We start from the raw sequence: 13918 nt of genomic DNA on the forward strand, positions 1-13918 counted from the left end.
TCCTAGATTTTTTCAAAGTGCGATAACTCGGAAACCAATAGGTTTTAAGCGCCCGTCTTTTGTAGACTGCACTCTGTCGAGATGCCAACTTATGCCTTTAATATTTAAATTGCTAGTAAAGCAGGCCTGATAAAAGTATCAAAAAATCCAGGGGGAGGGGACCCCCAGACCACCCGCTTGGTGTTGTGGTCACTAAGACCCCCCCCCCCCAAACCGGGGTTGCTGCGGCCACAACGCAGAGTACTACCCACTATACGATCACTGCGAGCTACCGGGGCTTACGTTCAACACCCTTTGTGAGTTTTAATTGTGCGTTTTAGTGAAATTGTGAATTTGTTAACAAAGCATATAAAAAAAAAAAAAAAGTGGTATTGGCTAATCAGGATGGATTGTCTGGTTAACATATGGATTGAGTTCACTAAAGGCTAATTTTACCCTATCATTTTATCATATCATTATCTTTTATTTTTTGTATGTCTTTATACTTGAAAATCATCTAACCAGCTAGAATCAGAGATAAACCTTTGGTAATGGTATGTGATATTGTCATGTATTTATTTAGATGATGAATAAGTAAATAGTAAGGGCCATGGTCATCTTTTCCAGAGCTTTATTTCTGGATCTGTACACAAGGTATTAAAGTACAACAGAAAATACAAAATAATGTTTAACAAAGGGGAAAAAACAACTCAATATTTATGTACAATTCTTATAAACAATAAAGATAGCTTCTTGAACATTTCTGATAGTGAATGTCTTGATTGTCTATATTTCTGGATATACATTTTTACGTTTTGTAGGTTTTTATTCACAAAGCCGTTTTCTTTTTCGTCAAAGGACTCGAGTTTAGTCTTAAAACCACAACTTCTATTATTTTTTCTTCCTTTTTTTAAACTTCAAAACACAATACAAAATATAAAATAAAATTTGTTTAGTGCTTGCTTACACACACAAGTCTCATACCAGAGATATCAATAAAATATCACATTTTTGAGAGTTCACAGGGTGGTGAAAAACCTACTTCTACTACTTAGTCAATGGCCTTTACATTCGGACAGTTTTGCTGAGTCTTTGTACAAACCACAGGTGGAATAAATATCACTGCACTGCTAAAGCTAGAAGAGCTCGGAGGACCTACTGCACAATGCACATCGCATTTGGAAGAGAATCTAGCTCTCCATACTTATGAGCAGCAGCCATCCCTTTACCATCAAGACAAACAATATAGACGAGATTGTGTAAAAGCTTTTACACATACAACTTTCAACTTTTTAGGAGGAAAAAAAAGCATCTTTTACACATTACTGCAAGATTCGAATGCAAAATGCAACATTGAGTAATATCGATACGTCTTCGGTAAAGCCGTTTTTCAGTGGTACTTTTAATGAACAAATACAGCTGGCATGCGTGGTTCAGCTGTCCACTGGTGTCGGGGTATGTCTTTCCAAAAGAAAAACAAAAGATAAAATAAGATCACAAAAGTCAAATCGGTAAAATGCTAAAATGTAATGTCTGTACATATCTACAAATTATTGCCTTTTGACAAGGAATCAAATTAAATCCTTTGTATTAACACAGATTCACAAGTGTAAGAGGTCAGTTGATAGACTTTTTAAAGGCTATTTGCTAAGTATTTACAAGAAACGCAGAAGTGGATGTCTCCTCTAATGATGGCCTTATAAATTGAATAACAGACTCTAGCAATGGATCATATGAAAAGAATCTGTACACGCTTAAGTGTGGATTACTGGATCTATGGACATGTCATTCATTACAATGTACCCCTGAAAAAAACAAAAACTACGTATTCATATCACAATGCATAGATAAATTAAGTAAACACTACTACTGCATCCATTCAACTGACAATGACCTGCCAAACACTTTACAGCTCACAATTATGTAATTCAGTCAAGAGAACAGCTCAATTTCAGCTACTAAACCCCAACTGGACATGAAATTCTGAACCAGATACAAGGCATAATCTTATCAGTACAAAAATTAAAACAAAGCAAACAGAGTGGCTTTAAATAAAGAAATAATACTGCTAGCAGGTTTAGGCAAGATCTTTTTAAGTGGTCTGAAAATGCTGCTACTTGTTTGGGGACACACAACACACACACACAAACAATGTTTTAACTCCCAAATCTGTGGGCCAAACGTTTTTCATTGCAATTTAATACAAGCAAGGATTAACTAAATAGTTAACTAAATAGTTTTTCATTTTCTGCACAATTGTCTGTGCTCATGTGGAGAATTATATGTTATAGTGTCTTATAAGCCCAGACGGGCAGGACACCTTTGGTGCCAGACACTTTAATAGAATGGTTCGCTACTAGTCTGTAAAGTGATTCTAAATGGTTCACTACTACCATGAACCAGCAACCATGATCATTTGTTTCAAAGTGTGACAGAAATAGACTGTAAAGAGGATTATAATCAGGAGTGACTTAAGTATTCTCAGACATTTAAATTATGCATTTTGGCCACTTTGGACTGTTAAGTAAACATGGGGACTAACACTAAATAAGCTTCCACAGGAGAGAACAAAACCAAAAGAAACATCAACCACTCAAACGGAACACCATAGCATCTAGTGTTAAGTGCTGCTTGCCCCAACGTTCCTTGTCTCCATGCTAGTGAGTGTTGAATTTCACACAATATCTAGTCAGGATTGTTGTGGGACATTTTTAACCATCTGCTCCGGCCCGTGAAGTACCTGTAAACCAAAGACTGATTCAGATGTAAAAAGAAAAAAGAAAAGAAAAAGTACCACTTAAAAAAAAGCGACTACATACAAACAATAGAGGCAGACAATGAAGCTGTTTTGGCAGCTGAACAGAATGGCAGGATAGCTCTGAAGATGTTGTGCAGATGTGAGGAAAGGAGGAAGATACACAACTCTTCTACTGCAGCCTCTGGGCTCCACTGTACAAGGACCTTAAACATCTCAACACCACAAAAACAAAAAGTCAAATGGCTATATAAACTCTTGAGAGAAATCAAGATTTTAGTTCTATATGATAGACATCACTGATGTCATATTACACATAAAATGAAAACAAAAACAATATAATAATAGAATTAAAGAAATCAGATTCTCCAGTGAGTCTTATGTACAAGCAGGATGGGGGAGTAGGGATTTAAAAGAGGGAAAAAAGCGGATCACTCTGACTGGAGTGCTGCGGTGTGCTGTGTGTGGTGCCGTGCATGTGCACCCAGAAACCCGTTGGGCTCACCGCTACCAGCCAAGCTCCCAAAGTCTGTGACGGACACGGCCATTTTGGCGCCGGTGATTCGGTGGTGGTGGGGCGGCCCGGTCCGCCGCCCCTCAAAGTCCACACCGATGTTGCCTACGGAGACATCGCTAATAAAGGCGTCGGGGAGTGCCATCTTGAGTCTCTTAGAAGGTCGCTCACAGTCTTTACTGACACACACCCCTCCCAGCTGGCCCAGGTCCGAGTGGTAGAAGCCGGCGTCGAGCATGTTGAGGCAGTCGGGATCTCCTCCATTGGTGGCGAAGCCCATGGGCTCTTCGTGGTTCAATGGTCCGCGGTGGAGGCTGTCCAGCGGTGGGAAGCTGTAGGAATCCAAACAACTGACCTCTGCAGGGCTGCACACTGTCGCCACACTGTTACTCAAAGCTGTATGGAGAAAGGATAAAGAAATACTGAGTTTTCAGAGATTATTTACACAGAAGAGATTTCTTTTGTTTTAGATTTCTTTTAGCCTTTTCTGCCTTTATTGCTAGTTTTTTTTTACAACCGTCTATGACTGGAGGTGTGTTAGAGAGTAACTCTACTAATGATTTGTAACATGGCCTTTACTTTTTTTGTTATATTTAACTGTAATGGAAGTTAATGTGGCTGTGATTGAACTTGCTATACTTGGACTCATAGGTCAGGGGCAGTATGACAAACAGACGACCTACACAATGGTCGTGAATATCATTATACAAGATAAATAAAGTATTTTCGTGCAGACTGGAAACCAGCAAAAGGTCCGGGCCACAAAAGGGTCGGCAGACCCCAAGTTGGGGACCCTTGCCATACGTCAGATACGTCACAGATGACTGACTTCACAGGCTGGTCACATGAAGTCCAAGATTTACACCTGAGCCACACCTTTTCTACTGTATATGAGGATCCCAAAGGACCACATCATTGTATGAATGTGGAGAGGATGATCAAACACGTTAAGGAAATGTGTTATACTCGCATATTATAGAACAGTCTAATAACTTCAGATAATTGTAACACTTTACAGTAATGCAGACTTTAAGACCAGGAAAAGACAACATATAAGCTGTATTACAATATCCCGAAAACCATGCCCCGTCAACAGCACCATATTCTCAGATAACCCTCTCCCCACACTGTCGGGAAATCCCAGTAGGAATACACAAATTTCATACACCGGGGCGGTTCCTTGTTTACAGTCATGTTAATCTACAAAATTAAAGTGTTGATTAAATGCTATAATCATCTCATCCTCTCAGGCTGTTGGTAAGTGATAAGCAAATTATTGCCCATCATTTGTTCAGTTGCCCTCGTTAGGGGAATTGTCCACAAAGACATTTCTTAATTTTTTTTTACCTGAGCGCAACAATCGTTTCGAATGGAAAAACGGGACAGATGAGTTTTTGGAAACTTCAGCAGCCAAGGTAAAACACCCTGGTGGACACGGCCCCTTACCCAACTGAGGACCAGCATTTATGGGCCCAAGTTGTAGGGCTGGACCATCTTGATCAACAAAATAGTGTGAGAGCCCAGACAACAAAAAATAAGAATTGTGCCATTTCATGTGACATGATTACCAAGCATAATGTAAAAATACACGTGATTTCTTCACATTTCCCAGAAGCACTAGAACCCCAGCGATACAGACCTGTGAGGTCACTGGCAGTAATGGAATTGAGCAGGCTGAGCTGCTGGTCTGTGGTGGGCTCCATCCTTCCTCCTCCACCTCCTCCTGAGCACACAGAGGAGGTGCTGTCCACTGCCAGCCCTTCAGCCTCATCCACCAACCTGTCCATCAGGTCACTAGGGTAAAAAACAAAACATGACTTGCCAAAAATCCTGTATTTCTTAATAAAGGATACATGAATAGAATAACATATGACTATATGTATAAGATTGCCAAGATATTCCCCTTTTGCCTCACTCACGTTACGCCAGGATAGCTGCTGTACTTCTTTTTCCCAAAACGATTCTGCTGAACGAAGAAGTCAAAGCGCTCCGACTTTTTCCACATGTAGTAAAAAGCCACACATTCTGCTACTGTCCGTGTTGTAACCTGACGAAGGAGGAGATAACAAATTAGTAGACGTTGTTCCTGTGCAAGACAACATTATGTTCATACATCCTCATGTGCAAGACAACATTATGTTCATACATCCTCATCGCCATCAAGGCAGAAAAAGAAAAAAAATTAAGCCTCACCTTGTGTTTCTGTATGAGGTGGAAGTTCTTGTCATACATCTGTAGTGCGTGCTCAAAGTTCCTACATTCATCTTCTGACCATGGAGGCGATTCTTCTGTAATTAAAGATTCAGAATTTCCTTATCGATCATGTTACATACATTGGGAGAGGCGAGGTGACAAAGGAAAAAAGCAAACACCGACATAGTGACTTGGAAAATAGAAAGGAAACGAGCCACCAGTCCATCACAGCTTTAATGTGTGAGGAGGAGGATTAAGAGGCGGGGAAGGAGGTTCCTTTGAAAAATAATATATATTGCTTTATCAAACTCAAGAGAGCCTAAGCAGCTATGTTGCCGTTTAGGAGGACTGGATGAGATTTGCATTCCTGTCAATGTTCATATTGGATTGTCGTCATCCTGAAAGAGACTACTCAACAGGAGAAAAAAAAAATAGGAAATTCATTATTGGATGAAGGTGGCCACTGGCCACCCCAAATAACTTCATATTGTGACTTTTTCCTCTAAAGGGGACTCGCCAAATTGTGGAAAAATGTAGTAAAACATCTGACCATATCACTTTTTCCAGATCTCTGTAGACTACCGGTGATGATTTTTGCACCAGTGAATTCACAAATGTGCATTAGTATTTGTAATGAGGTTTATACACTGTTAAACGATATACTACATCATGTACCGTATATCATATTCTAAGTAACATTATTTGCTGGGTGTACGTTAGCTTTCTTGAGGGTTCTTGCTAACACAGATTGATCAAGTCCTGCATTGACAGAAGAGACAGTGCTATAGTTAAAGTGAATGGCTACGCTCAATACCGTCAGGAAAAGAATATCTATTTAACATGTGCAGTACAACAAGAGACCGTTTTTGATAAACATTTTAGAAAAGAAATAAGCCATGTAGTTGCTCAATATTAATTCCCTTCACATTTACATCAGCTCGGCTCAACAGTATTCAGGAGCTTAGCTTCCATGCAGTATAGAGGAATGCATGTCTTGATGCAATTGTCTCAGTAGTTGGCTGTGTTTTCACATCACCCTTTGACATCTCTTGGGAACTCAACAGGTGATATCAAAAAGGTAACCGTTACTTTTGAACCAACAGGGGGGGGAAAGTATATGTGTGATAATAGCACAAAAGGATGTGTTTGAGAGATTTTTCTAATGTTTCTTGGCAATAAATGGTAAATGGTGCATTTAATAACTTTTTATAATGAAATGCTTTTCTACCCAGTCTACCGAGGTAGCTGGGGAGCAACGATTCTTCCCATAGGATCCCATTCTAACAGACCACCTGGCCATTATGGGGCTGTTCCACTAATCATACCCAAGGGACAAGACTTCATTTTCTCAAACAAGTGCAGGCCAAAGTCCCTCTTTTTTAACAAGATTTTTCCCTGACAGGCCTGGGGAACAGCCCAAGACCTCCTGGGCTCTGTGTCTCCCCATAGGGTCCCACACTCCAACAGAGGTCTGTTGTGGGATCCTATGGGGAGACAAGGAGCATCCCATGGTACCTGGGATAGGAAGCTCAAAACAAGTCAATAGCCATGGCAGAAAGATTTGTCATGTTTCATTTAAAAATGACAAACAGTTATTGCCAAGAAGCATTACAATAGAGAAATAATCTACCAATCAGAAATGTCTCAACTTTTTGTGCCATTTAAGCTACTGCTGTAATACTTTATTTACTCCATGCATGACAGTGATACAGAAACAACTACAACAGAAACGTTCCCATTTTCACTTACCTTTTGAGGACTTTGCATGATTGCAGTATCTATCCAGAGCTTCACGAGTGTTGTAGTTGCACTTCAACAGCTCATACAAAGCCTATTAAAATGAAACGTGTGAATTGGTAAGAAATGCAGGCACAAAAGAATCTTGCAACTCAAGTTCAAGTGCATGGGAGAGACTGAAGCCAATTAAGAAATGAGTGCACAGGAAGAACAGTGGCCTTCATGCGATTTACTCATCTATACATTTACATATTATATTTACATATTAGACTTTCTTTGCAACAGAGCCTGTGCTATCAAACTAAAAGCTTGCATATGCGACCAATTTGCCCGAAGTATTGAGCACTGCTGTGAGAATTATGAAAAGACATCTATTAAAGTTACTAGTCCATGGATGATTGAATTTATGACTCTGACCTGTTCGTTGTCTCTGACATGTGACCCTGCTTTGTCACATCCAGTCTTCTCGTCCGTGGTCCGCGACAAGACATCAGACAGGAAACCCCTAACCTTGTTTTCTGGCAACAGGCCGGGGCTCCATAGTAACTGGTCATCATCTTCATATACTGCACAACAACAAACACACTGTTAATTATTTCTCATCTCTTTATCTCTATGGACAGCTTGGGTGTAGGACCACTTGTTCAAGAATACATTCACTACATATAAAACAAAATACATTTTCATTTACAACAGGTTATAAAATGTAGCATTCACCTTTCTCTCCATCTTTGTAGTGGCAAATACAAGACGGGACCTCTGCTTGATACTGTGTTCCCACCATTATTTCCTGTGTTAAACACAAAAACACAACCGACGTAAGAACGTACCCAAATGTATTCATCAAGTGTTTTACGCCATCTATCCACTGATAGTGTTACTGATGAAACTCATTAATGATACATTTTAGTTTGGCTATACATAGTTGTGTACCTTTCTTGAATCCTCTGGGCTTGGGCCATCATCATCACACTCATCATTATCACCATCGGAAATATGGTTGGCTAGAAAGGCAAAAAAACAGGTAAGCATTTAGAAACCCTTCCTGATTCTCGAATTCAATGTATTATGTGAAGCATATGGGGGAAATACGATGCAAAAACACTGACAACCAAAAGGAGGGATATTTCTTGTTAACTAGCTTGTTCTCTCATAAAGTGGCAGTTACTCACATCTAAGTGTTCTGGGGAAGAAGTCCGTGGCCTCATGGGAAGTCACTGATGGGGTCAAATCATCAGCGGAGGACTGGGTCTCCTCCTCATAGTCCCCAGAGAGCAGGTCTTTAGCTATCTCCTCCTAGGGAACAAAAACAGAATTACACTACAAGTAGAGAAAGTTGAAAATGTACAAACTAGGGGTGTGCGCAGCTAGTCGACTCATTAGTCCATTAGACCCAGACGGTGACACCCGTTTTAAACATTCACAAATACTAGTCGTTTAAACCAGTGTTTCTCAAACTTTCAAATTTCAAGGTCTCCCCTTAACTCTGACACTGTACGAATGGAACCAAATGAACCAAATGGACCCGTTAGCGTTCATTTGGTTCCATTTGTACACTGTCAGAGTTACAGACTTGTATGGGTCAATTTAAAAGAACCCACAGTCCCTGGAATCCACTTTGAGGAACACTGGTTTAAACTATTAATTACAAAATGGTATCTAGATTTGTTTTATTTGTTTTGTTTTACACATTTCAATTTTGCATCTAAATTACTGTCATGCCTTGATCTCCTATATATGTATTGTGGGAGTATTGGGTTTGTTTATGGTTATGTCAGACGGACGCGGCCGTGGTTGTGGTCCGACCCCACCATTAGCCAATTTTAATATAGGATAAGTACAGTGCAAAGAAACTGTACAGTATCTAAGCCGCTCATCTTTAGGATCGAAACTTCACTTAACGATGAAGATTTTTTATTTTAGAGATGGCTAGGCCTTGGACCAGCCCTTAAGTTATGCTGCTATAGGTTTATATATACAGCCAAAGGATTCCCATGATTCACTGAGCTCCGATCCCTCTCCATCTGCATTCATTTTCCATTGATGCATGTCATTAACTTCACTTCTTCCCCAGTTTTTGTGCCCTCTCATCTCTCAGACTTGGATCGCGATTGCCAGCGGAATGAGCGTTTCCATGGACTATGGCTGTTATTATAGTTCTTGTTATTACTGGTATTGTTGCTGTCTTTTTGTCTTACTATATTGTTTGTGTGAGATTATGTAAACAAATGTCCACTGTTGGCCTAATGAGGGATGCAGGACAGCTTGGATGATGCATACAGATGGAAAGTGAAAGCAAAATTTAGAGAAACCCAGCAAAATTTAGAGAAACCCAGCAGACAAGCAAAATTCACTCAGACGAAAAAGGTTGTGCAATATAGCTTCCAATATAAACCACATTAAGATCAAAAGCAGACACAGGTGTCTCATTTGGGTCAGAAACCAAATCCAATTTTCACCCTGATCTCCTAGCATTTTTATTTTCAGAATCAGATTTTGTCTCAAATTCACAGATCCCCCCTCCTAAAAACTGATGAGCCTTACATACTACACCAGTGGTTTTCAACCTGTGGGTCGCGACCCCCAGGGGGTCGCCAGATGTTTAGCTAAATGTTAACATTGTTTTCTCACTCAACAGTTAACAGACCAACATACTGTTTAAGTGTATAAAGGGTATCTGCACATTTCTAAAGTGACAATTTGAACATTGGACAAATTGTCAAATATTAGAGGTAGAAATTGTGAAAATAGTTGCGAGGCGTAATGCCTCAACTCTTAGTGCTCGTCAGGGTGGGGGGGTCCCAGTTAAAATATGATTATTTTGGGGGTCACAGCCTGAAAAGGTTGAGGACCACTGTACTACACTATAATAAATGTGTACTATGTGCCAAAACTCACCTTGTCCAGGGTCATGTCTGGCAGCTCGTCGGTCAGATCTCCAGAGGAGCTATCTATACTGGAACCTGCTGAGGCCTCATAGCGATAGATGGCCAGCAGCTCCTCCAGAGGCATATTTCCCTCCTGGTCAAATAAGAGGAAGGGCATATTAATACTGCAGGTATTAAACAAGTGATCTCATTTCATCGACTTGTTTAATTAACCCATTTAGATCTGAGGCTCATGTCCAAAACTGTTACTTTTCAGGATTAACATTTCAAAAACAGCAAAGGCTTCTAAATCCTAACAGTTTTCTGAAAAACATGTTGTGTAATACAATATATATAGCTAAAATCGAAAATGACACTGATGCTTTCCCCTTTTTAATGGGTTAAAAGGACAAATAAAACTGTAAAAATAATTCAGTGAATGGCAACCATCAACTCCCTCCCATTCATAAAACCTAGGAGAAACAATGTTCTAAAGCTAGTGATCTGGTGCAGACAGATTTTATCGATTCAAAGCATTTACACATACAAATGATATATTTGTCAAGTTATGATCTATTTCACCACAAATACCACCTCATAGATTGTGTCATCATCACCACAATGTCAATTATTTATATAGCATCAATTGAGTTTCAACATTTGCCTTGTAATAATAATAATTAAAAAAAAAGGATATACTATTCTGTCAGGATGATGAGGTATTGGTTTACCTTTTCCAGATCAGCTATTTCAGATCTGAAATTCCTCTCTCCCTCCAAAGACTCTTCTTCCTCCAATGTCCTCTCGTCGTCATACTCATGTACTAACATTTCTGCGGTTGGGTCAAAGTCATGGTCCTCTGACGATAAAGAGCCAACTGAGGAAGTAGGAAAAACAACAGAAATTATTTTGCCAACAGGTTAATAAATGTGCAATTATGTTTGTTACTCTATAGCAAAATTAAGATACACATGTTAAAGTATAACAAATAAAAACTTAGTTTATGAGCAGATATTAAACAAATTGGTCCAAATAATCTACGGTCTTACCTGGACTCGAACTCCCTAAGGAAGCCTGCAAAAACGACACCAGAACACAGATCAGGTTTATGACATTTGACAAGCTGCTATCACGAGACGACTATTACGTTCTATCCAGGAGTAAAAAAATGTATATAATAAATCAATAACACGGTTGGTGGTCCCTATGATAATGACCACTGGGAACAGTTGTGCACAAACAACTGCATTTACCGCCAACATAACTGCAATAGGTAACTAGAATAGCTTATAGATACTGGTGAATGCTGTCAGCTGTCGATATTAACTTATCGTAATTAAAAGAAAACTACCCTATGCGTGTCGCTTGTATTCATGAGGTGACCAGTGGTTCTGAATTCTGATCTCAACCTGTGGTCCTTGAGGGGGTTCCAGGTGGTCCCCAGCTAAATCTAAAGATGGCAACCAAATGGACCCCAATAGATCTTTAACGCTTGATAGTAAGGGTCCATTTGGTTTAATTTTACGCTTAAATTATTGTTAAACATCAGCATTACTTAATTTTACAAGAACTTCTTATGGCACCACATTAATATAATACAGCATGAAATTGTGAACAAAATCTTATACAACGACAACAAAATATTCTATGTCTTGGGTCCCAGAGGCTAAATCTCATCAAATGGTTGTCTGTGGGCTCAAAGGCAGAATAAATAATGGACCTTGACATGAAAAGGGTTGAAAACCACTGTAGACCAAAAGTAAGATGTGTTCTGTAGGCTTTTCATGAATTAGCAATTTAACCATTATTTTATAGTTCAAAAATAGCAGATATACAAGCCCATAGCGAGGCATCGGGTTCGGGTGCGCGCTATGCTCCGTTTTGTTGAAAATGAAATTGCGAAATTTTGGTGTGAATAAATACAGATTTTTTAAAACAAACTTTTGCAAATCAAATAGTTGCTTCTGGGGGGGTCCCTGGAGTAACAATTTTGAGATGGAGGTCCGCGGCCAAATACATATAGTCTAATTCTGGGGGTCCTTGACATGAAAAAGTTTGAGAACCACTGATCAAAGAAACATGCGTTTTTATAAAAAACATTAAAAGCATTTAGAATACATTATTTGTAGAATCAGGTCCTCGGGTCTCAATGAATTAGCATTAAAGCGAGCAGGCTAATGTTCTCCAGCCAGAGCCTACCCACCTACCGCTATGCTCCGAGGAAAATGTAAACACTACGTTTCGTTCGCGCAGAACTTTTGCCGTTCACATTCATCGCGTTTAGCAATTTCCCTACAACGAAATGACTCTAAATGGGAAACTGCAATTCCCATTCATTGCCAATATGATACGCTCTGATTTGCTTTAAGCAGCCAGCTAAATAAATTGACGTATCAATTTACAACACGGCCGCTTTACCAAAGCAGCTGAGAGCGAAGGAGGCGCAGCGGCCTGGTAGTGAAGGATCAAGCCGAACATTCAAACATATTTTAGACCTCTAAACACCACTATTTGTAGCATAAAGCACACGATACAGGAGTAAAAAAACAACATGTGTCCAATCGATAGCATAGAGAGCGGAAATTAGCGCTAAAATCGTCAAAATATCGATATGAAAAGGGACGCTTCTTCCCTGTTTTCCCTCTTACCTCCGCCATATTGGTACCTATAGCTGATGGGCTGCTCTGAGCCGCAGTGCCCGGATGAGCTCCGTCAGCCAATCACAGCTCCAGGTAACACGGCTGAACTCTCCCAGCCAATCGCAGCAGCAGGTGACGGGCTCGGGTCGTGACGGCTTTCAAAGTGAGCAGCAGCTAAAAGTGTCATTTTAGCAAGGAGGGGACCCAATTTATGTACATCGTCAAGATGTTACAAAAATGCATGATATAGAGCAGTGTTTCTCAAACTTTCACATTTCAAGGTCTCCCCTTAACTCTGACAGTGTACAAATGAACCCGTCAGGGTTCATTTGGTTCCATTTGTACACTGTCAGAGTTACAGACTTGTAAGGGTCCTTTTAGACCCCCCTATAGGACCCCACAGATCGAGTCCCTGGAATCCACTTTGAGAACCACTGATTATAGACCAGTGGTTCTCAAACTTTTTCATATCGAGGACCCGCACATTTACACTTATTAGCCCGCAGACCCCCATTTGAAAAGCCATGCAGGGACCCCCATATAAGAGAAGATTTTTTTACAGCTCTAGCAGTGACTTACAACCCTTTTAATATCAGGGTCCCCCAGTTTGACATGCATTAGGCTATGGACCCCCATTTAATGGCATTTCAATGGCATACAATAGACTTAGCCGTTTGTGCCAAGATGTTGGCCATACAGTCTCTAGGCCAGATGTAGGCCATGCTTCAGTTTACTTAAGCCCCAGCCAGGCACAGCCCCAGACATTTTTGAACACATTTTTTCCCATCGGTTTTTGACCAGACAAAGCCAGATGTTGGAGCTATATAGCTCTTGTTCCATGAGCACTGCTCAAAAACTGTGCACAAAAAATACTTCATGCGCAATGGATGTTGGTACAATTGAAAAGCAGGATGGAACCAACAAGTACAGCCTGTGACTAATCATCTACAATTTGAGCATCACCTAGCTAGAAAATCATCACCAACTTTAGCTTATGAATATAGTTTCATATTAAACATATTAAAATACGATGACATAATAAATCATTATTATTGAAGTGGCTTTTTGTAATTAATTGTGATTCCAAAGACTGAGCAAGGATTCATCAGTCTTATCAGGATTGAAGTGCCTACAGCACCTCTTCCAAACTGATGTAATACATGAGGTATTCTTTTTTGGAGACTCCCCATATGATAGCTATCATTTGCTAGTGAATGTGAAGTCTGGTCAGGAA

The 13918-nt window shown here is 39.9% G+C and overlaps 1 protein-coding gene across 1 annotated transcript; it reads right to left on the minus strand.

The window, feature by feature from the left end:
* Positions 1-1009: 1009 nt before the first annotated feature.
* mier3b (mesoderm induction early response 1, family member 3 b) lies at positions 1010-11180 on the minus strand. Its single transcript, XM_080738903.1, has 12 exons — positions 11095-11180; positions 10777-10922; positions 10077-10199; positions 8351-8474; positions 8112-8182; positions 7896-7968; positions 7596-7744; positions 7191-7272; positions 5442-5536; positions 5168-5295; positions 4888-5042; positions 1010-3644 (listed from the first exon to the last, which is right to left on the minus strand). Exons 2-12 carry the CDS (start codon positions 10873-10875, stop codon positions 3166-3168), a joined length of 1578 nt encoding a protein of 525 aa, XP_080595029.1. The 5' UTR covers positions 10876-10922; positions 11095-11180; the 3' UTR covers positions 1010-3165.
* Positions 11181-13918: the final 2738 nt, after the last annotated feature.

Source organism: Nannobrachium achirus, assembly GCF_963921795.1.
Source record: "Nannobrachium achirus genome assembly, chromosome: 12".
Taxonomy (NCBI): Eukaryota; Metazoa; Chordata; class Actinopteri; order Myctophiformes; family Myctophidae; genus Nannobrachium; species Nannobrachium achirus.